Source organism: Rhinatrema bivittatum, chromosome 2 (assembly GCF_901001135.1).
Source record: "Rhinatrema bivittatum chromosome 2, aRhiBiv1.1, whole genome shotgun sequence".
Lineage (NCBI taxonomy): Eukaryota > Metazoa > Chordata > Amphibia > Gymnophiona > Rhinatrematidae > Rhinatrema > Rhinatrema bivittatum.
In genome coordinates, this window is record NC_042616.1 from 223,261,204 (window position 1) to 223,284,546 (window position 23,343).

General features: G+C 42.9%; 1 protein-coding gene across 4 annotated transcripts in view; it reads right to left on the reverse strand.

Annotated features, from left to right (window-relative positions):
- Positions 1 to 23,343, reverse strand: part of ANKRD28 (ankyrin repeat domain 28) — an 805,300-nt gene that overhangs the window by 46,534 nt on the left and 735,423 nt on the right. For all 4 annotated transcript variants that reach the window (XM_029589217.1, XM_029589218.1, XM_029589216.1 and 1 more), the window contains one exon: positions 3,589 to 3,680. In XM_029589217.1, coding sequence (XP_029445077.1) covers positions 3,589 to 3,680 — 92 coding nt within the window. The remainder of the gene's footprint in view (positions 1 to 3,588; positions 3,681 to 23,343) is intronic.

Sequence of the window (23,343 nt, forward strand, 5' to 3'; positions counted from 1 at the left end):
ATGCACTTAGGGAAGAGTAACCTAAATTATGGCTATACATTTCAAGGTTCCACATTAAGAGTCACCACTCAGGAAATTGATTTAGGTGTCATCGTTGAAAATATGTTGAAATCTTCTGCCCAGTGTGCAGCAGCAGCAGCCAATAAAGCAAATAGGATACTAGGGATTAGGAAAGGCATGGAGAATAAAACAGAAAATCATAATGCCTTTATATCGCTCCATGGTGCAATTTCATTTTCAGTATTGTGTGCAGTTCTGGCACCACATCTCAAAAATGATATATGGTAGCAGAATTAGAAAAGGTATAGAGAAGGTAACCAAAGAAGGGCAACGATGGAATGATTTCCGTATGAAGAAAGGCTAAAGAGGTTATGACTCTTCAGCTTGTGAAGAGATGGATGCGGGGATATATGATAGAGGTTTATAAAATAATGAGTGGAATGGAAGAAGTAAACATTAATCAGTTATTTACTCTTTCAAAAAGAACAAAGACCAGGGGACCCAAAATAAAATTATTAGGTAACACATTTAAAACTAATAGGAGAAAATTTTTTTTTTACTCAACACATAATTAAGCTACAAATCCTACAGAATCCTACACATAATTAATCCTACACATAATTATAAATCCTACACATAATAAATCCTACACATAATTAAGCTACAAATACTACAAATCCTGCAGAACTCCATGGCACGTATCATCACAGACACTCGTAAGAGAGAACACATTACACCCATTTTAAAAGAACTGCATTGGCTCCCCATCCCTTTCCGTATAAAATACAAAACCCTTACAATACTCCATAACGTGCTTCACAAAAACGACCACGAATGGCTCAAGGAAACACCACGTTTCCGTACATCCAATCGTCCATCCAGAGCCTCCACAGCGGGCACTTTACACATCCCACCCCTCAAAATAGCACACCACTCAACCACTAGAGAGAGAGCCTTTACCATAGCCGGCCCCTCCCTCTGGAATTCTCTTCCCACGTATCTCCGCCTTGAACCATCCTTACCCAACTTCAAAAAAGGCATCAAAACCTGGCTCTTCTTACAAGCATACCCTGACTCCAATCAGACCTAAACCCCTACCACATCCCTTTCCCTTACCCTTTTAATCTGTTGATGCATCATATGGAATTGCTGATTTTGTAAATTTGTTAATTTTTATACTCAGTTTTTAACACAGTTCCTATCAATTTCTCTCTCTCCTAACACTTCACTACCTTTCTCCTTCCCGCAACTTCTGCGCTTGCTGTCACCTGGCCCCCATCCTCTCCTTTTTCCTTTCCTGCTCCACCTCCCCCCTCCCTGTTATTTGTAATTTCCTCTTCCGCCTTTCCAATGTTGATTGTGAACCAGCATGACATGTCCTATGAATGTCGGTATATTTTAAAAGCATTTAAATAAATAAATAAATAAAATAAATAAGCTCTGGAATTCGTTGCCAGAGGATGTGGTGAGCGCCATTAGTGTAGCTGTGTTTAAAAAAAAGTTTGGACAAGTTCCTGGAGGAAAAGTCCATTAACCATTGTTAAGGAAGAGTTGCAGAAATCCATTACTTATTCTTAGGATAAACAGCTTGGAACCTATATACCCCTTAGGATCCTACCAGTTACTTGTGACCTGGATTGGCCATTGGAGTTAGCAACACAAACTCCATCTACTGCCAGGCACATTTTAAAATAAAAAACCTGCAAAAAAAACCACCTCAGCACATGTATAGCACCTGCCGTACCATAGCAGCACTAACTTGGACTACTCAAATAGCAATAGTCCTACCTATGACAAAGCAGCAGTGCACCAGCAATGCATGTTCTATTGAGAAAAATCAACAAAATAACAGTCCGATTCAGTAAAGTCTGTGGGAGAGCGGATGAACGCCCGCTCTCCCGGCGCGCGCACCTGCCCCTTGCCGGTACGCGCGATTCAGTATTCAAATTAGGTGGTGCGGTAGAAACGGGGAAAAGGAGGCACTAGGAACACTAGCGCGTCCATAGCGCCTCCTTTTAGCCCGGAGCGGCGGCTGTCAGTGGGTTTGCCAGCCGACGCTCAATTTTGCCGGCGTCGGTTCTCAAGCCCGCTGACAGCCACGGGTTCGGACACCGGACGCCGGCAAAATTGAGCGTCCGGTTTTCGGCCCGACAGCTGCGGGCCGAATTCACATTTTTTTTTTTAATTACTTTTTTTTACTCTTTGGGACCTCCGACTTAATATCGCCATGATATTAAGTCGGAGGGTGCACAGAAAAGCAGTTTTTACTGCTTTTCTGTGCACTTTCCCGGTGCCGGAAGAAATTAGCGCCTACCTTTGGGTTGGCACTAATTTCTGAAAGTAAAATGTGCGGCTTGGCTGCACGTTTTACTTTCTGTATGCCTCGCGCATACCTAATAGGGCCATCAATATGCATTTGCATGTTGAGGGCGCTATTAGGTGCCGCGGGTTGAATGCTCGTTTTCCTCCCCTTACTAAGGGGTAAGGGAAAATGCGCGTCCAATGGCAGGCTAACAGTGTGCTCCGTCGAAGCGCACTGTACTGTATCGGCCTGTAAGGCTGATATACATGCCTACATTCCAGTAAAATACTTCACCTTGGTCACACACACATAGAACTGACCTTCACCAAATACAAAATAAAAGACTACAAATTACAAATGTAATGGAAACAGGAATGGAAACCCCTAAAAATGACTCTGCATGCAGTACAAAACTGAAGAACTAGAATCAGAAACATAGTTCCTCCTACACTAAGCAAAATACAACGATAGAAGAAATACACATTTGCAAAACTGACATATTATGATTCTTGCAACTTTCTATGCCTCTATCATCCCTCACGACTCTCAATTACTCCATTTCAATCATCCCCTCATACTCACATCCCTGCCCAGCATTTTCAATCCCCAATATTCCCATATCCCCTTCTCTGTACTCCCTCTCCCCCCGCTTGACTCTCCTTTCCACCTCATCCTGCTCAGCACCTCCCAGACTCTCTCTTTTCTACCTCTCTCTTGCCCAACATCACTAACCTCCTTTCTCCCTCCCCCCAGAAGGTAAAATCAGCAACAGCAGCACCAATTCCAGATCCTTCGGGGGAAGATAAAGTTGTTGTCCCATCAGGCCCAAAACAGCAGGAATTGGCAATGTTTGCTCTGATCTGGGTGTAGGAGGAAACAGCTTCTCACTGGGCCAGAAAGAAGAAGTGGAAGTGAGAGTAGCCTCCTGTCAGGCCCAATAATGGAGAAGTCAACTGACTCCCACCCAGGCTGAGGAGGAGACAGCAGCATCCTGCTGGCCCTGTGACACACCTCCCAAGGCCTCATGACACACTGGTGTGTCCTGATACACTTTTTGAGAACCACTGTGCTAGTAAGTGTCGCAAACTGGTCAGATAAGGTATGAAGTTCATCATCTCTGTGCTAAAAAAAAACAAAAACAAAAACCCATTTATAAACTCCTATTCTAATGCATTCTACCACAGAGGTTAAAATCAGCACTATACACATCAGAGAGAACATAGGATGGCAATTACGTATCAAACTAAATATAAGTTTCCAGAAAAAGAAAGGGAATTCAGCCTTACCATTTTCATCTACAGCAAGTACACTTGCTCCTTTCCCCAAAAGTTCTTGAACTACAACTGTTAATCCATTCCGGGCAGCAACATGCAAGGGTCTATTAAAAGAACAGTTAAACAGGATCATTAAAACAGATCCTACAAAATGCATTCTAAATTAATACTTTAAAACTGAAGCCTTTTAGTTTGCCATTACAAGGACCAACAGTATGCCAACACCTGTTGAAGGATAATTGTGTTTCAAAAATTTACATTTTGATAGATGAACACAGAACACACATAACTCAACAGATGTTACATGAACTCTTCCTATGTTTCAGAGTTCTGGAACTCAGAACTCCATTCTCTTTCAGGCACAGCATCAATTGTCAGACTTCCTTGCCAACATCAGTTCCAGTAAAACCTAGGTAAGTAGAGATCTAGCACATTTAATTCACAATTAAGTACTTCCCAATGGATTCACACTGATTAGATTAGCAGACTAAAAGAAATCATTAAGGACTGTAAAGTTTAAAGAAGGATACTAAAGGTGTCTTGATCAGTGAAAAAATATTTACGATGCATGAACATAAGAAAATCTCAGAAAACTATGGAAATTTTACAGTGATATTTTATAAGCATAGCTTAAGAAGATTGTTCAGGTTAAATCATGCAGAGTTAATGATCAAAGGAAACGCTCTCTCCTGAATAAGAATATGGAAGAAATACCATACTGGCCTGATTATAAGATGACCTTAAACATAATGAAATCCTCTTATATTTGGAGTTGTCTTAAATAATACCCTTAGCCATTGCCTCCCCTCCTGCTCTGGCCTTTCGTTCATGTCTCCAGTTTAGGTGGGGCTCTTTTGTATCAGTCTTCAGTGGGGAGGAGGTAGGGCCTTTGATCTGCAATTAAAAGGCAAGGTAGTCTTTCTGACATAGATAATGTCAAAAACCCCTTGTCTTATAATCAGATCAATACAATATTTTTATACAATAAAAATGACTCAAAAATGTGTTAAAATGAGCTGATCTGGTGGGGCTCAGGGGCAGTACTGCTGTATGGAAGGTCCCCAATTTGATAGCCAAGTTGAGTCTTCTGCTTCCTACGTCAGTTGGGGATGCAGCAGAGGTAGTGTTTTATTGCCCCTGGTCATCACAATAAAGTGACACCTAGTAGCTGGATTCAGAGCCCATGATTTCAGGGTTCCAGAAGAAGCCCTAGTGCATGGCTCCTGGCTCAAGACCATCGCTGCAATGACCAGATTAGGTTCCAACTGAGCAGGAGGCCCAAAGGAGCAGGAGGAGAGAGCCAGATCAAAACATAATTGTAAACATACTGCCACAAACGTCAAAGGGAAATTTCCACATGTAAGTTGAAAAATAGTAAAATTTAACATTGTTGGGGAGGAGAGAGAGAGAGCTTTTGAGTAGCCGAGAGAAACAGCAGTTACCTGCATTTTTCGCTGTTTTTTTTTCTTCTTTTCAATATCGCAGGTGAGCCGGAGGGAGGCGGGACCCGGAAGTGACGTCATCGGGGGAGCCCCGAGGGACTCATAAAAGCAGGAGAATAGCGGCGCTCAAATGGGAGGAGAGGGAGAGAGCTTTTGAGTAGCCGAGAGAAACAGCAGTTACCTGCATTTTTCGCTGTTTTTTTTTCTTCTTTTCAATATCGCAGGTGAGCCGGAGGGAGGCGGGACCCGGAAGTGACGTCATCGGGGGAGCCCCGAGGGACTCATAAAAGCAGGAGAATAGCGGCGCTCAAATGGGAGGAAAGAGAGAGAGTTTTTGAGTAGCCGAGAGAAACAACAGTTACCTGCATTTTTCACTGTTTTTTTTTCTTCTTTTCAATATCGCAGGTGAGCCGGAGGGAGGCGGGACCCGGAAGTGACGTCATCGGGGGAGCCCCGAGGGACTCATAAAAGCAGGAGAATAGCGGCGCTCAAATGGGAGGAGAGAGTTTTTGAGTAACCGAGAGAAACAGCAGTTACCTGCATTTTTCGCTGTTTTTTTTTCTTCTTTTCAATATCGCAGGTGAGCCGGAGGTAGGCGGGACCCGGAAGTGACGTCATCGGGGGAGCCCCGAGGGACTCATAAAAGCAGGAGAATAGCGGCGCGCAGCCGCTGGCGCGCTGCCGAAGCCACGCGCCAAAGGGGCGCGCCCCTTCTGAACAAAATATTATGGGCAGAAAACGCAAGTCTAAAAATTATACTTCTTCTCCTGTTTCTCCGCAGTCTAAAAGGATTGGACCAATGGACTCCCACATTGTAAGAGTGGGGGAGCCTATGCAGAGGGGGATAGAAGAGGGAAAGTCTGTTTCAGAAATTCCCTCTACATTTCTCTCTGCGACCTAGGATGGAAGCTAGTTCGCTAGCTGTTATTAGTAATGTACCCCAGGGGGTTGAAAGCCACCCTGAATTGAGGTTGGCTGACAGCACTGCGAGGAACTTACAAGTAGATGTAGACAATATAGGTATTACAGAGATTAGTTGTGAAAATAAAGTTCCATGTCCATCAGTACTTGAACTGGGTAATTTAGTAGAAGAACAAGTATCTGAAGCAGAGAATGTGTCAATGCTGGACATATGGAAATTGATAATGAATATTGATAAAAAAATATCGGGTAATATGACCAGGATTCAAACATTCTCTGTGAGACAAGAGAGAAATTATCAGACCTGGATAAAAGGACTGACAAGCTGGAGCAAGTTGTAATAAATTTGGACAAGTCTGTAAAAAATTTTCAGGCAACCAGTCTATCTTCCATAAAAGACAATTTGATATTGCACTCTAGAATAGAAATATTAGAGAATGAAATGAGATCACATAATCTACGTTTATTAAATTTCCCAATATCTAGACTGATGTCTGATGTTGAGTTATTTAAGAAATATGTAGTTGAAATTCTTGCCTATGACCAATCAAATGTTCCTGTGATTTCAAAAATGTATTATCTTCCCCAAAGGAAAGTGTCTTTAGCTGCTGAAGGAGGTGTTGATACTCTAGTAAGCCCTGGAGTATCAACTTTCTTGGAAGATTCTTCGGATAATATAGCAACCCGAGCTACCTTGCTAATTACTTTTTCATTGAAGAAAGAAAAGGATATATTTTTTAGAAAATATTTTCAAAATAAAAATAATGACTTCTGTGGACAGAAAATTCAGGTATTTCCTGATGTGTCTCGTGCCACACAAGCCAAACGGAAACAGTTTTTATCTTTAAAGCAAGCAGCTTTGGATATAGGAGCTATATTTTTTCTAAAATTTCCAAAGTGTTTAATTACATATAATTCGAATAAATTCATTTTCTTTGATCCTTCACAGCTACAGCGTTTTCTAAGGGATAAATCGTAAATTCAATTTAAATTAATAGGTTAAGGGAAATAATTGTAGTAAAACAAAGAGACATTCTACTCAAACCTCACTTTCCCTCTCCCCTAGACGTGGGCTGAATCAGATGTGTTTGGTTATTGATGTGTTTAATTCGTATATGGGAATACTATATATGTACAAACATCTGTATACATGATTATTTCATTTGATGTAAATGTTATAATTGTAAAAATATAAATTAAAAAAAATAAAAATTTAACATTGTTACAACATTTAACCATTATAAATACCTTCCCACAGAGGGGAATTCCATACTATTTTGGTACTTCTCCTTGGATCATTTCCTGTGGCAGATGATGAGTAGCAAGGATCAGGAAATCCTACTGCAATTATTGTGTGTAGCAATTTTACATACTTTTGCATAATGTTTTACATTACTGAATAAGCACAAAAATGTCAAATGTTATTGAAATCTTTCATACTGTGCTTAAAGAATATTTAAACAATGTACAAATAAAAATGGCCTTCTACACAAAACTATTTAACAAGTAAAAACTTGCAGCAAGTTAAAGAAAATGAAATGACACTTTTCTCTTGAATTAAACAGCACGACTTTTTAAAATATTTTCTTGGGAAAGTTTATGTATGCTGAAGCTGTGCTCAATATAAGAAGAATTTGTCAAATTACATTGTAAATACAGTAATTTCATTAATTAATTTTAGTCATCTTATAAATTACATTATTTTAAATCAAGGTCGATATTCAAAGAGTTTGTCCAGGTAAACTTTCAGAGCAACCAGGACAAACCCCCAAATTTAAATATTTCCCTTTGCTTCCTGGCCAAATTTTGTCCAGATAACTCATTATCTGGGCAATTTGGCAAGGTAAAAAGAGGCAGAGATAGGGGTGTTGCAGAGGTTGGGCTAAACCTCAGTCAATGATCGGTGATGTTCACCGCTACCTGGCTAACATTAAGTGGGTAAGACTAGTTGGAAAACTAGCTGTCCTAAAGTTACCTGGGTAATTTTTGAGAATACTTATACCAGTTATGTTCTGCTGAATATCCAGGTAGAGCTACCCGAGTAACTTTCCTGCTCACCGACTCACTGAATATTGACTTCAGAATGAATAAATAAAAACAGCAGCTTAGGGAAAAAAACCAACTTGTGCAAAAAATACACAAAAATGCAGAGAAACATCGCAGTAGCAATATACTATGAATAATTTCTCATTTTAAAATATATACGGCCATAATAAATAAGAGGGCCACCTCTGTGGCTCAGGTCATAGTGCTTTATGCTATGGTTCGGTGAAACCCACATCAGTGCTGCACTCAGGCTAGAGAGACTTTCCTCACTGAAGCTGTTCAGTTATGGCTTGGTGTGGATGTCACCAAAATTGAGTCATGACAGCAAGTCATTGATTCAGAGTCATAGCAACAATCTCAAGGCATGGTACCATTGGTATTAGAACTGATGCAGACATACTTACTAGCATGAGAAGCCGAGAGAAAACCTCAAGGATTATCTACTCCAATTCTTGCTCAAACATTGCTGAGGCCAAAACTGGAGAGGCGGACATAAAAAACCGAGAGGGATAAACTGACAGTTATAGTATGGACCTTTGAAGGTGCCTGTAGCTGTATCACTGAATAAAGGTTGAGTTCACCTCTGGCTGATGCATCTTGGGAGTGAGCAAAGACGCTGCCACAATCTTCCCACTCTTGGGCTTCAGCATCAATGGAAATCATCAGGGGTGCCTTTGCATAATGCTTGATGCCATGCCTCCTTGTGCCCAAATTTGATACCAAAGAACCCCTCATATGCATCAAGTGGGTAAAATGGGAAGGCTCCATGCTCTGTGGCCTCTTTTTAGATCTCCTCAATGTCGAAGGACCACCAGCAGTTGATGTAGCTCCTGAATCCTTTAATACCAATGCCTTCAGGACCAATGAGAGTGCATCAGTTTTAGGGGTCAAACAGAAGTTGCTGAATAACTTTAGTCTTCAGAGCTTGACACAGAGACATCATGCTGTAAACCCCCAACAGTGAATGCAATCCCCTTGCTAATTATTTTTTTTTTTGGAGGTGTATGCTGGGTTTGGGGGAGGGGGGGAGTAGAGAGTGTGTGGTAGGGAACAAGGATGGTAGTTCCTTCTTTCTCTATTTCTCTTCAAGCTCAATCAAAATCAGAGTTCAGATTCCTGCACCATGAGCCTTCATTTGTAACAAAAATATGGGGCGGATTTTAAAAGGGCCGTGCGCGCCGGCGCGCCTATTTTGCATAGGCCGCCGGCGCGCGTAAAGCCCCGGGACGCGGGTTAGTCCCGGAGCTTTCGAAAAGGGGCAGGAGGGGGCGTGTCCGGGGCGTCCCCGAAACGACGTGGCGTTTCAGGGGCGGGCCCTGGCGTTTCGGGGGCGGGCCCGGGAGCATGGCGCCGGCCCGGGGGCGTGGTCGAGGCCTCCGGACCAGCCCCTGGGACCGGAGGACAAAGCGGGGCTGCTGCCGACAAAGGTAAGGGGGGGGTTTAGATAGGGCCGGGGTGGTGGGTTAGGTAGGGGAAGGTGGGGGGAGGGCGAAGAAAAGTTCCCTCCGAGGCCACTCTGAAATCGGAGCGGCCTCGGAGGGAACATGCAGCTTGCGCTGGGCTCGGCGCGTGCAGGTTGCACAAATGTGCACCCCCTTGCGCGCGCCGACCCCGGATTTTATAAGATACGCGCGTATCTTATAAAATCCAGCGTACTTTTGTTCACGCCTGGTGCGCGAACAAAAGTACGCGCTCGCGTATTTTTTAAAAATCTGCCCCTATTTGTATTTTATACATTTTTTAATGTGTAATTTGACTGATTATTTTGTGATCTGCTTTGAACAGAGACCTAGATTCATCAAAATGCTATGAAGCAGAAATATGCTGTGTTAGCTTCCTCGATTAAAAAAAAAAAAAAAAAAAAGGGTGTGGTTAGGGAAATATCTAATATACTGCATTGCATAGGTAAGTTTTGCAATTCGCGTTGTGCGATGCATTAGTGCTTTGCGTTTCATTTTACCTGTCACATGTCATTTTAGATCTGGCTTATTTATATATACTGGATTCCTGCAGTTGCCTTTTTGAGGGTGTGTCAGGCGTGAGAGAGAGAAGAGGAGGGGAGTTCTTGGTTGGAGTTTAGAGGATGTTCATATAGCAATTTCTGAGCGCGTTGTCCTTTTTTTCTGTTCTCATCTGTTTAATTTTACCTTTGTCTCTTGTCTTTATCTTTGTGTGTAAATTTTGTGTGTTTGTCAAGTTTGTCTGTCTTTGAGTGGTGCTGGAAGAGTGGGTAGTGGTGAAGTGCAGAGGAGTTCAGAGTGAGGAGGAGTGCAGAGTGGTGGAGAGGATGGAGCATAGAAGGCGAGAGGAGGAGAGGCATGAGGAAAGGAGGGAGAGGAAGGAAGAGGAGAGCAAGAGTGATAGGAGGAGGAGGAGTAGGGACAAGAGTAGAGACAGTGAGGAGGGAAGGAGTAGGAGGTGGCAGAAGGGGGAAGGGGATAGGCATGCGAGTGTGGCAGGAGGATGATGGCAGGGCAGGGATAGACAGAGGGCAGGGCAGGGGAGGAGGAGTTCGCAGAGCAGGTGCAGGGGTGTGAGGAAGGGAGGGTGTGGGAATTATAAGCTTTGCCAGCAAGCCATTTCATCAGGGTTTAAACACTAACTTCCCTTCTCCCTGACCTTTGCCTGAATAAAAGCATCACTTGTGCTTAAGCCTCTCTGCCTAGGAAAGGATACCTGACTGTCATAGCTTATAATTAATCCTGATTGCCTGAAATAAGGGCTGGGTGTTCCCTAGTCAGAGGCAGGACAAAGTCAGGAGGTATAGATTTCAGCAGCCAATGAAATGATCCGTATACACCCCCTGAACCAAGCCAATGGTGTAATGACTCGTCTGTTGCTATGGGGAAAGTAGCCAATCATGTAATGACACATCATCTGCCTTTGTATGAATGTACAATAAAAGAGGGCTCTGAGGAGTGCTAAGCCCTTCTCTTTGCCTGCCTGCCATGAAAGCTGCCTGATGCGTCTTCATTACTGCTACATCTGGTGACCCCGACGTGATGATATACTCCCTGCTCATTCGGCTGGACATAGCTTAGGTACGTACCGTTCAACAGATTTGCAATCGTAAGTATTTTTAAAGTACTTTTTAGTATTTTTTAAAGTATTTTTCAGCAAGTTTGTTCCCCACATTCGTGAGCATGGGAAGTGATTTATCTGTACAGCAAAGGCTACATGCCAGGGAGCTGCAGAAAATAATCAATAATCATTATTTCATCACCAGAAGAAAAGAAAAAGCACAAATCAGCCTGGGGGACTTAGAAAAATTAATAAGTGAAATAGCTTGCCGTTGCCCTTGGTATTCGGAGGCGGGAACTCTGAATATCCAGGACTGGATTTTAATAGGCAATAGTCTTCATATGGCTCCCAGAGCTCCCATAAAGCAAATATTAATCTGGCAAAAATGTACAGAGGCCATAGAACACATAGGAAAAAAAAGTTTCAAGACAGCATTTCCAAACCATGTGCTTTTAGAAGCAGGTAGACTCAATCAGAATACCCTTCCCCCATCTTATGCTCAGTCTCCCTCAGAGACAGCAAATTCTTTGTATCAGCTCTCCATACCCACACCCAAGCCCATTCACACCTCTTTAGAAAAGCAGTCCTTGAGCACAATTGAACCACAACCTGGCCTGGGTGGGGCGATTAGCATTGAATTTCAGCAGAAACAGCAGAAAGAAAACCTTACAGAAAAAGAATTATTAGGACTTCAAGCTGTGGCTTCCTCTGCGTCCACCTCAGAGAAAAGGCCCCAGGAAACTGAAAACACTGAGGTCAGAAAAACTAGCCTCCCTCCATCTTGCCTGCAAGCCCTTCCCCCACCAACCACCGACTCCCTGTACCCCCATTTGCCATTGCCTGAGACAGTCATTGATTCTGCATCACCAATTTGTCCAGGTAAATTACCATCTCAAACCGCTGCTCCCGGTAACAATTTATGTGCCGCGGTCAGCATGGGATTTCACCTAGAACATGGAAATCTCACAAGGGAGGAATTATTGAAAGGGATTCAAGCCTCTCCTATTACAAAAGGGATTAAAGAGCTGGGTGTGGCAGCAATAGAGTTGAGTGCCACCCGGAGTGCCATGAGCAGTGGCTATGCCCCCAGGTCTTCAAAGAAATCAGCGTATAAGACCTTGGGCCAGGCAGCTGCACTCCTGCGTTACAAGCAAAGAAAATATCAATATGAAAAAAATGATTTAATTAGACTCCTGCGTTACAAGCAAAGAGAAAATCACTATGAAAAAAATGATTTAATTATACACTTCAATGACCTATTTAAGACCAGATTAAACAGAGTAATTGAACAGACAGTACAGATTTGGAAAAAATGGTTTCTCTTGGTCTTCGATGTTCAGTTGCAGAGGGACTGCATGCTTAAGGAGTAGTTTCTCTTTGAATTCAGTTACAAAAAATCTGCATACTTTGAGAGTATTTTCCCCCACAAAGTGTATGCACAGCCTTATGTTAAAACTGTACTGAAATTTGAATAATATACTGTGTAAATTACATGTGAAATGTTCACTTTTTGCAAAATTAATTTGGCTCACATTTAAAATGACTCAATTTCTCTGAGATTTAAGTTTATAAGCAATTGCTTGAATTGCCAGTGCACAGAACTTCTATTTTTATTGTAATTTTCCCTATAGGAGAAAGATAGAATCTGTCTGCAAGAAATCAGCAAGTCCTTGCCAGCCATTGTCTCTGGATGATGCAATCTAGATTATTAAACAATGCTATCTTTCAGTTCCTATTGACTGAAGGATTAACTCCTTGGGTGCAGTTCTTTTCTTTTGAGAAACACTGCTCCTCCCCCCCTTTTTCTGTCTTTCTGTTAACTCTTGCTTGCCACTCATGGGGGAGGGAGGGAGGGAGAACTTTTGAAAAGAAAAAAAACTGGACTTAGTACTGCAGTTCCTCTCTCTAGTTTCTATATGTTATAACTCAGACAGATCAGATATCCTGCTGATCCAAATCTTTTCCCTCAACCTTCAATGCATTACTACACTAGCCCTTCCTCTCAATCTGTCTTTAATCTTTTTAATACTTTCAAACTTCGTTAATACTGAACTGAAATTACTGAATAGCGTGTTTAATTTCCTATTCTAATAATTATATGAAGAAATTCTATTCTGATATTCCACATTGAAAGTAAGCTCAGAGTATTATTGATTGCAACCTGGAACAATAGTTGCAATCTATAAAGTAATGATGGTGTCTCCACTAGGAGGCGCTATGCTATTCTACAGATTATATTATATTATTGTTTTAATAATTCTGTTGTAAAATAGTTTTTATTTTTCAGGCCTACAGACCTTCTGTATTAAAGAAACTTCAGTTTTATTTTCTTTTTCACAAAATTTTTACAGAATTCTGAACCTTAAAATTTTTACTGATAGAGGTTGCTACATCTAAAGCAATCCCTCCCAAGCCTTTTCTTGCAAATCCAAATTGATTTTATTAAATTGAATAGAATTGATTTATCCAAGGTTAAAAAAGTAAGAATTTCACTTTAATCCTTACCTTAGTAAATTTTTTGCTGTATGCCAGTTTTTAATATTTTCCAGATTGACAGCCTTCCCGCCATGAGAGATGTGAAGATGAACACTTTGCAGCTTATTTTAACATTTTTCTAACACCTTTTGACTTTTGATCCTTGATCTAATTTTGTTTTTGATAACTTTTTGATAAGATTTTTAGCTCAAATTATGTGTTATCTGTTGTCTGTCTTGATGCCAAGAAGACCATGAATGAATATTTGCAGGATGGATGAATATGTGTCAGTTTTGTGTAAATTAATATTTGCAGGATGAATGAATATATGTCAGTCTTGTGTAACATATGTTTAATGTAATGTCCAATATACTTGTCATTTGTGATTCAGCTTACTACAAATGACTTTTCCTTTAAATGATTAATTTACATTTATGCAATTTTACTGAATGAAAATTGATCACTGCATAAAAACTTTCTTGATAATGGGGTTACCCTCTGTTCTGAAAACTGATAATGGCTCTACTTACTGCAGCCATTCCTTTACATGAATTTCGTCAATAATTGAACATTAAATACTTATTTGGCATCCCCTACAACACCACAGGGCAAGCCTTTGTGGAGAGAGCCAATCATACTCTTAAGAGCTCTTGACAAAACAAAAACAAAAAGGAGGGAATGCCCCTGGACTTCCCCCTAAACAGGACTGGCTGAACAAATCATCTAAACATATCAAATTTAAGACCACAGCCATGAGTAATCATTATGGGACTAGGGTTAGTCACCCACAGCCATCAGTTTTGTATAGAATATTTAATGTCTGGTACAGTCCCGTTCCCTTAAAAAGGGGAACGAGGATATGTTTCTCTGCTTGCTTCCACAGGTATACCAAGCCGTGGAGAGATGGAAAGGTGTCCAGGTCTACAGGACCCGATCACCAACTTCTCCCTGAGCCTCCACAGCCCTCAGAAGGACAGAGACCGGACTCCTTGAAAAAAGCAGCACCACATGACCTGGGGACAGATCAAGGCCCTATCCAACCAATCTGCACATCTCTTAGAACAGCAAGGCCTTGAGAAAACTCCAGAGAACTTATTAGCCGCCTTTTTCTTGCCTGAATGCCAACTCATTAACAATTGTGTTCTGCATCCTCCTCCTTTGCCTTATTTCTCCAGCTATGGCGATTTCAGAACAAGGACTCTGGCAGGACAACATGTACATCCTCGATGCACAGAACTTTTCACACCTGTTGAATCGACTGATGCATGCTGTACCATTTAACCTTACAGTATGGACTAATTATCCTTTACAGAGAGGTGTTTTCATTAACTCTCCAGTTAATAATACCATACTACACATCGGCAGCTGTATTCAAGAGACTGCCGCTCTTTGTTGGGACTATGATACAGGGGATGGGAAGGGGATTCAGGTGGGAAATATCCATATTGTAACCGAACCTTTGTATTAATCACTGAACACTTACATTATTATACCACATATATGTGCAATTGGCAGATTTCAGGATGTGCAGTGGGAGACCCAAGCAGGTGCAGAAAGTATAGCGGGGACGAGGGATTTACCCTTTGTAGTTATATAACCCAAATGATATGAATTACAGAGACTTACACATCCTAGCTAACTGGACTACTGTCCTATTTAATCAGACAGTCCATGCATTAAAACTACTCACAACAGAAGTTTCTCAGATTAGAGAAGTAGCATTACAGAACAGCTATATCTTAGACACTATTTTAGCCTTAAAGGGTGGTGTTTGTGCATTAATTGGATCTCATTGCTGTGTGTACATATCAGACTATAAAGCAAACTTCACACATACCATAGAGCAGATAGAAACCATGGATGCTGATGCACGACTTTCAGGCAGAATACCAACTTCTCCATGGGACTGGCTATGGTCCTGGCTCCCTGATATTTCTGGTCTCAAAAGGGTGATTTCTATTATAATGACCATAATTGTCTTAATTATCTGCCTGTGATGCTGTATTCAGTGCATACCCAACCTCATATCCATATTGAAACCTTGCTCTCAGCCCGGATACAAAGATGTCTTGTAAGATGCCTAATAGGGAATCCTGAGCCCTGCAGCCGTTGGCACACCACGCTGCACCAGCTCTGGGTGATATGGAGATTCAGGAGCTCATCGGCAGCTGGCACACCACGCCGAATAAGCTTTCTTCCCTCCATATCCCCCTTTCCCTATCTCCAGCCCATACCAAGACTTAACAGATTTCAGTAAGGGTCTAAAGCTTTATTGAGCTGCTTAAACAAAAACAGAAAGGGTGAGATGTGGGAATTATAAGCTTTGCCAGCAAGCCATTTCATCAGGGTTTAAACACTAACTTCCCTTCTCCCTGACCTTTGCCTGAATAAAAGCATCACGTGTGCTTAAGCCTCTCTGCCTAGGAAAGGATACCTGACTGTCATAGCTTATAATTAATCCTGATTGCCTGAAATAAGGGCTGGGTGTTCCCTAGTCAGAGGCAGGACAAAGTCAGGAGGTATAGATTTCAGCAGCCAATGAAATGATCCGTATACACCCCCTGAACCAAGCCAATGGTGTAATGACTCGTCTGTTGCTATGGGGAAAGTAGCCAATCATGTAATGACACATCATCTGCCTTTGTATGAATGTACAATAAAAGAGGGCTCTGAGGAGTGCTAAGCCCTTCTCTTTGCCTGCCAGCCATGAAAGCTGCCTGATGTGTCTTCATTACTGCTACAGAGGGAAGCGAGGAGTGGGAGTGAGAGCGAGGAAAGTAACACCTCTCTGGAAGTGGAAGTGACAACCTGCTCAACTGGCAGCCAGGCTTGTCTTCACGTATACAAGTTCAGTGTTGAGGACAATGAGATGCTCATTGCTTGGGTCCTCGAGAATTACAACATGCTGTTTTGAACCATTCAGTGAAGTCGTCCAGGGCAGCCAAGGGCCAGATATGGTGTACCACTGCCCAGGCCATATCTCGGCACATCAGAATAAAGAGGACCGGAGAGCAGGTGACCCACTTCTATTGCGATATAAAGGCCCAGCTGAAAAACAAGGTGGCAAACCACAACAAGTATCTGCACCAGACAGGAGGAGGAGTCCCTTGCCCGATATTCCAGAGCTCCATAGAGGAGCACCTGATTCAACAGATGTGTTTGAGGAGATGGACGAGGCACTGGGCATGACGTGAGCCAGGGCTCGTAAGTTCACGTTGCCTGTAAATGAGAAGTCTGCTACACATGGCATAGGATGCTCACATTGCTTGATGCAAAGTGCACATTTATGCCAAACAGTATGTGTGTTTCTTAGCATTCATACTTATATGTCTTCTTTGTTTCCACAGCTCTCGTCCAGGAACCTGCTGGTCCCAGGCGTGCAGCCCTAAGAACCAGCAGTGCAGGCCCAGCTCTCAGCTTGCAACTTGATGCTCAGACCCAATGGAGCGAGGAAGAGAAGGAGCAGTAGCAGCCACTAGAACAGCACCAGCTACTGCCACCCCTTTTGTTTACACCTACAACTTGACACCAGCCTACACCTCTTCAGCTTGAAGCAGGCAAGTCCTTGCCTGCCTCGTCATCAGCGGGATGCACCACACACCCAATCAGATCAGCCCACCAGCTCGGACATGCCAGCTTTGAAGCCTCAGCCACCACCAACCAAAGCACCAGAGTGAACTGTCCACGACACACTCGACTGCATCAAGAGGAGGCATTGGTTCCACCTGCACCATTTGCCATAAGAACATAAGAAATGCCATACTAGGGCAGACCAAGGGTCCATCAAGCCCAGCATCCTGTTTCCAACAGTGGCCAATCCAAGTCACATGTACCTAGCAAGTACCCAAACATTAGACAGATCACAAGCTACTATTGCTTATTAATTACAATAATAGCAGTTTATAGATTTAACCTCAGGAACTTATCCAAACCTTTTTTAAACCCAGTAACACTAACTGCTGAGACCACATCCCCTAGCAATGAATTCCACAGTTTAACTATGAGCTGAGTGAAAAATAATTTTCTTTGATTTGTTTTAAATGAGCTACTTGCTAACTTCATGGAGTGCCCCCTGGTCCTTCTATTACCTGAGAGAGTAAATAACCAATTTACATTAACTTGTTCAAGTCCTTTCATGATTTTGTAGACCTCTATCATATCCCCCCTCAGTCGTCTCTTCTCCAAACTGAACAGCCCTAACTTCTTTAGCCTTTTCTCATAGGGTAGCTCTTCCATGGCCCATATCATTTTGGTTGTCCTTCGCTGCACTTTGTCCAGTGCAGCTATATCCTTTTAGAGATGCGGTGACCATAACTGCACACAGTATTCAAGGTGCGGTCTCACCATCGAGCAATACAAAGGCATTATGACATCCTCCATTTTATTTTCCATTCTCTTCCTAATGCCTTCTGAAAATCCAAATACACTATATCTACTGGTTCACCTTTATCTCTACATGTTTAACAACCCCTTCAAAAAAGTGAAGCAGATTTGTGAGGCAAGACTTGCCTTGGGTAAAGCCATGCTGATTTTGTTCCATTAAACCATGTCTTTCTATATGTTCTGTTCTGGGCCAGAGGGTTGATATCTGGGGGTGGGGGAGTGGCAGGCGGCCTGCCAGAACCCCTATTTTAATGCTCTCTCTTTCTAGACAGAGACCTTATGTTCAAATAATTTTATTAAGTGCTGCATGAAAGAAAAACCATGAAACATAGGTATCCACAGTACAGAAAACAGTACCGCATCAATGGTAACTTAAACCACTGGCCACCATGTGGCAACACTTATTTTCTTTTATAAAACTCAAACCTTCCCCATACCCTAAATCAGCTTCCCCCTTCCCCTCCCTTCCCTAGAACCTATTTCCCCCCCCCCCCTTATTACCATGCCATCTCCACAAGTCCATTGTCTTTGCCATATATATATATATATATATATATATATATATATATATATATATATATATAGGCTCCATTCCCAGACAAATGTCCAAGATCCATACCCTTAAGTGTTGAGTACCAAACTTTCAGCTCTTTGGGGGAGTGACTGTATATAGAGGTCCCAAATCTGAAGAAAGACACGACGTTGTTTAGGTGAAGTGCGGGAATTCAAATGCTCCATATGCATTAAATCGATGAAAGTGGCTACGCCAAATCCAAAACGAAGGCCGCTCTTTGTTTTGCCAATATAATAAAATAACCTTTTTCCCTACTAGACCAGCCTTTTTGAGAAGATTTCGCTGGTCCACATCCTTCACCAAGAACCGTGTAACACAATGAAACAGCCATAAATAGGGTGATAATGGCAGGTTAATTCCAATCAGTTTGCCCATATAGCCCACAATTAATCTCCAAAAGGATTGAGTAAATGGGCAGGCCCAAAATACATGTGACATATGTCCCTCAGACATCTGGCAGCGCAAACACTGATCTGTAGTGGTTAAACCAGCATAGAAAGCAATTTGAGGAGTCACATAAGCCCTTCGTAAAAATGTTAACTGCATTTCTCTATAATACATATTCCTAGTTACAGGAAGTACACTTCGTATGCTGGCTGAAAACACCGAAGTAGTCATCAGAAAAACTCCGTCTCTGTTCCAGCGCTCTGCGGACACCCTATACATCTCCAGAGGGGAACCGCGTGTTATCCTCTTATAATAACCCAAGAGAGTAGGACTCCGTTCATGCTCCAATTGCAATAGCTCATTAATATTGTTAAATGCTGCTAAATGCTGCGTGGACAATCCTTTAGACATAACATAGTGTCGAATTTGCAAGTATCCATATATATGTAAGGATGACAGCCCGTACATCTCTTGCATGGATTCAAAGGTGAGAACAGAGCCCGAACGATCCAACACATGTCCCAAATATATAATGCCTTTGTCCCTCCACAATCAAAAACATTGTGAGGTTGACCCCGGAGTAAAATCTGGGTTCCCTTGGATAGAGGAGAGGTAAAGACAGACTCTAGGGGTACCCAGAAACTTAGTGAGAAAACACCAGGTTTTCCTGAGTGGTAAAAGAAGTGGGTGTTTAGCTAGAGTAGTAGAATATCCGGGCATCGAATTCATGAGAACATAATCCATTGCTAGGGGAGATATCAAAGTGTGTTCCGCTATCATATTAATAGAGGTAGATTCCCCCAACAACCAACCCCGTACAAAACGAAGATTAGCCGCTATACTATAACGGTGAAGGTCGGGTATCCCCATGCCCCCTTTAGCCCAGGGAAATTTCAACCAGCTCAATGGTATTTTAGCTTTCTTATCTTTCCAAATTAATCTCCGTAAAAGACGTTCCAGTCGTATGATATCAATCGGCTTGAGCCATAAAGGAAAATTCTGAAACAAATAGATCCATTTCGGCAGTATCACCATTTTAAATAAGTTTACCCTCCCCACAATTGATAAGGGCAAACCCCGCCAAGCCTGCAATGTTTCGTGAGTAATTTGCAATAACGGACATATATTACTCTTATATAGGTCTTGAAGCTCTGTAGTCAAATTAATACCCAAATAACGAAAGGAATCCTGAGCCCATTTTAAGGGAAAGGGTTCTCCCCAGTGGTCCCAAAGGGTCGCCGGATAGGCCAGAGCTTCAGACTTGTCCCAGTTAATTTTCATACCTGAAAACGTTTCATATTCATGAAATAGAGTTAGAAGGGCTGATAATGACCGACGTGGAGTGGTAAGGAATAACAAAATTTCATCAGCAAACGCCGCATACTTAAGGATTTCCTTTTGATTCCCCCGTTGAAATTGAATGCTCCTGATAGCTGGATTAGCTTGGATCGACGAGGGTCTCTTCCCAAGCTTTCACTGGTTATTATTGTTCTCTATATTACCTTCCAAAGGGAATCTGAGTTTAGATAATTTGTTAAGCTGTTTGCCGGGTAGAGACTTTTCAATGCCTGTTAACTCAACCAATTGGTATTGGAAGGCAAGGCAGTTAGAATTCTTCCTAGTTTCCCAGCAACTTCACCACCAAAATGGCGGTCGGGAGAATAGAGAAGCCCGAACTGTTCTTGTCCCTAAGCTCCTGTCCCTGGCCTAAAGACCTCTGAAAAGTAGGTGGTATTACCCGTAATTTTGTCCAGGCTGATAATACGCTCAAAGTCCAGGTTCCTTGATTTCACTGTTGATTGATTATTTTAGCAAACACAGGGCGGGAGCCCCAGACTTCAGCAGCCTTCCCTGATCGCGGCAAACAGCACCCCCCAAGTTAGTTCTGTTAAATGTTTTGTCCTTGTATTGTGACTGCCACTGAATTAAAAGCAGGAAAACTATTGGTTGTCACAGATAGATAAACAGCCGCCAATTTGATTATCACCCGTAGCTCCTTGGCTCTTTCTACCGGTCCACGTGGCTTCAGCATTCAATTGGCGGTATCCCTCCTCCGACTCTTTTCAAACCTGCCGCCCATACAACGTTTCCCGGGGGCAGGGAGTCTCCCCAAGATCTTTAATTAAAGTGTGACTATCCGCTTTAAATACCTATCTCCTGCTTCTCTGCTTGCCGGGTCCGCTGTAATTCCGGAGGGGGGGGGGGAGGGGCAAGACACGTTTTCCTAGCACCAGGTCCCCTTCTCTCCCCGCAGCACTCTCCCCTGCGCTGGTAAGTGCTAGGAATTCCTTTTAAATTAAAGTTGTCAGCAATGCTATTAGGATTGCATTTAATTACGCTGAGATTCGCTCACTCAAACCGTCTCCCTCTGAACTCATGCTGTGCTGAAGCTGAAGCTGTTGTATTTCACCGAAGTATATGTTAATTTCGGGTGGGGGAATTATGTATGTTGTGTCTCTATCAGCGTAGAGCCTCAGGCATCTGCTATTTATTTATTCTCCTCGCAGTTAGGTTTGCCCAGCAGCTGAGGCACACAAAGGCCACAGCCCCTGCAGCTCTCCCATCAATTTGTTAGTTGGGCCTCGTGGCAGCTGCCCTAGTATTCAGGCCGTCCTCTCCCCCTTCCCCGGAGCCCTCCAACACAACGCAATCGGGGCACACCGTTCTTTCACAATCTATAGCAGGTACTGTATTTCCGCTGGTTCTTGCCCGGTGACTCTGGGAGTGAGCCAATCCAGTGTGTAATGGAGAAATAGAAGGGGGAGGGGGGGACCAGGGGACAATTCAGCCTCCGACACCAGGTTGCTTGTTCACCCCGCAGTGTTAGCTGGAGCCGAAGTAGGGAGGCTTTTTAAATTTTCTGGTTCCTGCCGGTAATCGCGCTCTGAGTGCCGACCGCCGTTTTTGCCTAGCCCCCGTGGGTTCGGCGCCGTCCCTTGCGACAAGATGGCGGGCGCAAGCGCTGCAAATTTATTTATTTATTTATGTATTTAGTTTGATTTGATTGTATATAACTAATGGCTGGTTACCGCTGCTCAAAACCTGCTGCCCAGGTTGACCTGCATCGGGAGGCAACACTTTAGTTGACTGGGACTGTTAGGTATTTCATCGGGCATAGATGACCGCCTGTATATAGAAATGAAAGCAGGATTGACAGACTCTGATGTCTCCCTTGCTCTGACCGTCGGCTCCGCAGCAACAGCACCCGATAGTCCGCTCTCCCTCTCACTCCTGTCCAGCCCTGCCGCCCACTCAGCTCTCCCAAGAGCTATGTCACCTCTCCAAACGTTTGCAGCTAAAGTCCACTGAAATTTAAGTAGGCTGTATGCTTTTTGTAACCAGTCGCGTTGCAGCCCATCGAAGGAGGAGGGGAGCAGCGACCCAGCACTAAATCACCGGAGCTTCCCACGAAGTATGTCTCTGCAGGAATAAGTACAGGACAGGGTTTCTTACTCTTGACTGCTTTGACACTTATTTCACTCTGTTATTTACCACTGGGCTCGTCCGTTCCGGGCTACTGTTGATTTTTCCCGCGCTGCAAGATGGCGGACAGGGAAGCAGGTATCCGAGTTCGTCTCTGCCACTCAGCAAGTTCAGATCACCGCCGACCGTCCGCCGCTGTTAGTGATTTTAAACTACTTAAGAAGCAGAAGCTACTGCCTTGGTAACTTGCCCAAATATTGTGGACTTTCTGGTGGAAATTAAGGGTGCTGATCGATCGTTTTGTGGAGCCTCAGGTTCTGGCAGCCATTCTCGAGCGTGGCAAACAGCGCCCCCACCTACTTACTTATAGGAAATATCCTGGTAACTTGACAGTGATACTGCCACATAAGACAACATTATGTACATTATGTACATTAATTTATTTAAAATCTTTTCTATACCGTCATTTGGTAGTGCACCATCACAACGGTTTACAGAGACAGCACACATATCTGGCAGGTTAGGACTACAGAGAATCTGCCTTATGTAGCTGCGTATGTTTTGGGTGATAGATTAGGTGGCACTTTTATCCTGCTGATTATTAGCTGCCTTACTGCTTGACTATTTAAAAATAAATACTAACTTCTGTTTATTAGCTGCCTTATCGACTATTAAAAGCACAAACACACTAAATAATATACCCCAATAGTTTACTTCTCCCCAATAAAAAAAAAAGAAAAAGAAAAGAAAATGTCCCAAGCAAAGCTTACTAATTCCTTTCAGCCACCAGCAAGGTGATCCTCTCCTCTCAGTGCTGCCACCAAGCATACCTGCCTTGGTCTTGGTGTCCACTAAGTAAAAAATGCTCAAATACCACAGGACACCCATCTTATAGGACAGCAACTCCACAATGTTGGCCACAAGTCATGGCAGCCATGTGGACAAGCAAGGGCCTCAAGCCTGAAAAGACCTGAAAAGTCGTGACTCTGCTTGGAAAATGACAATTCTGCTAGCTTGTCTCCCCTGGAGTCCTCAGCTGTAGTACTTTGTTACACTGTGTCAGATCTTCATGAATGGAAACATGCATCTGGGGTG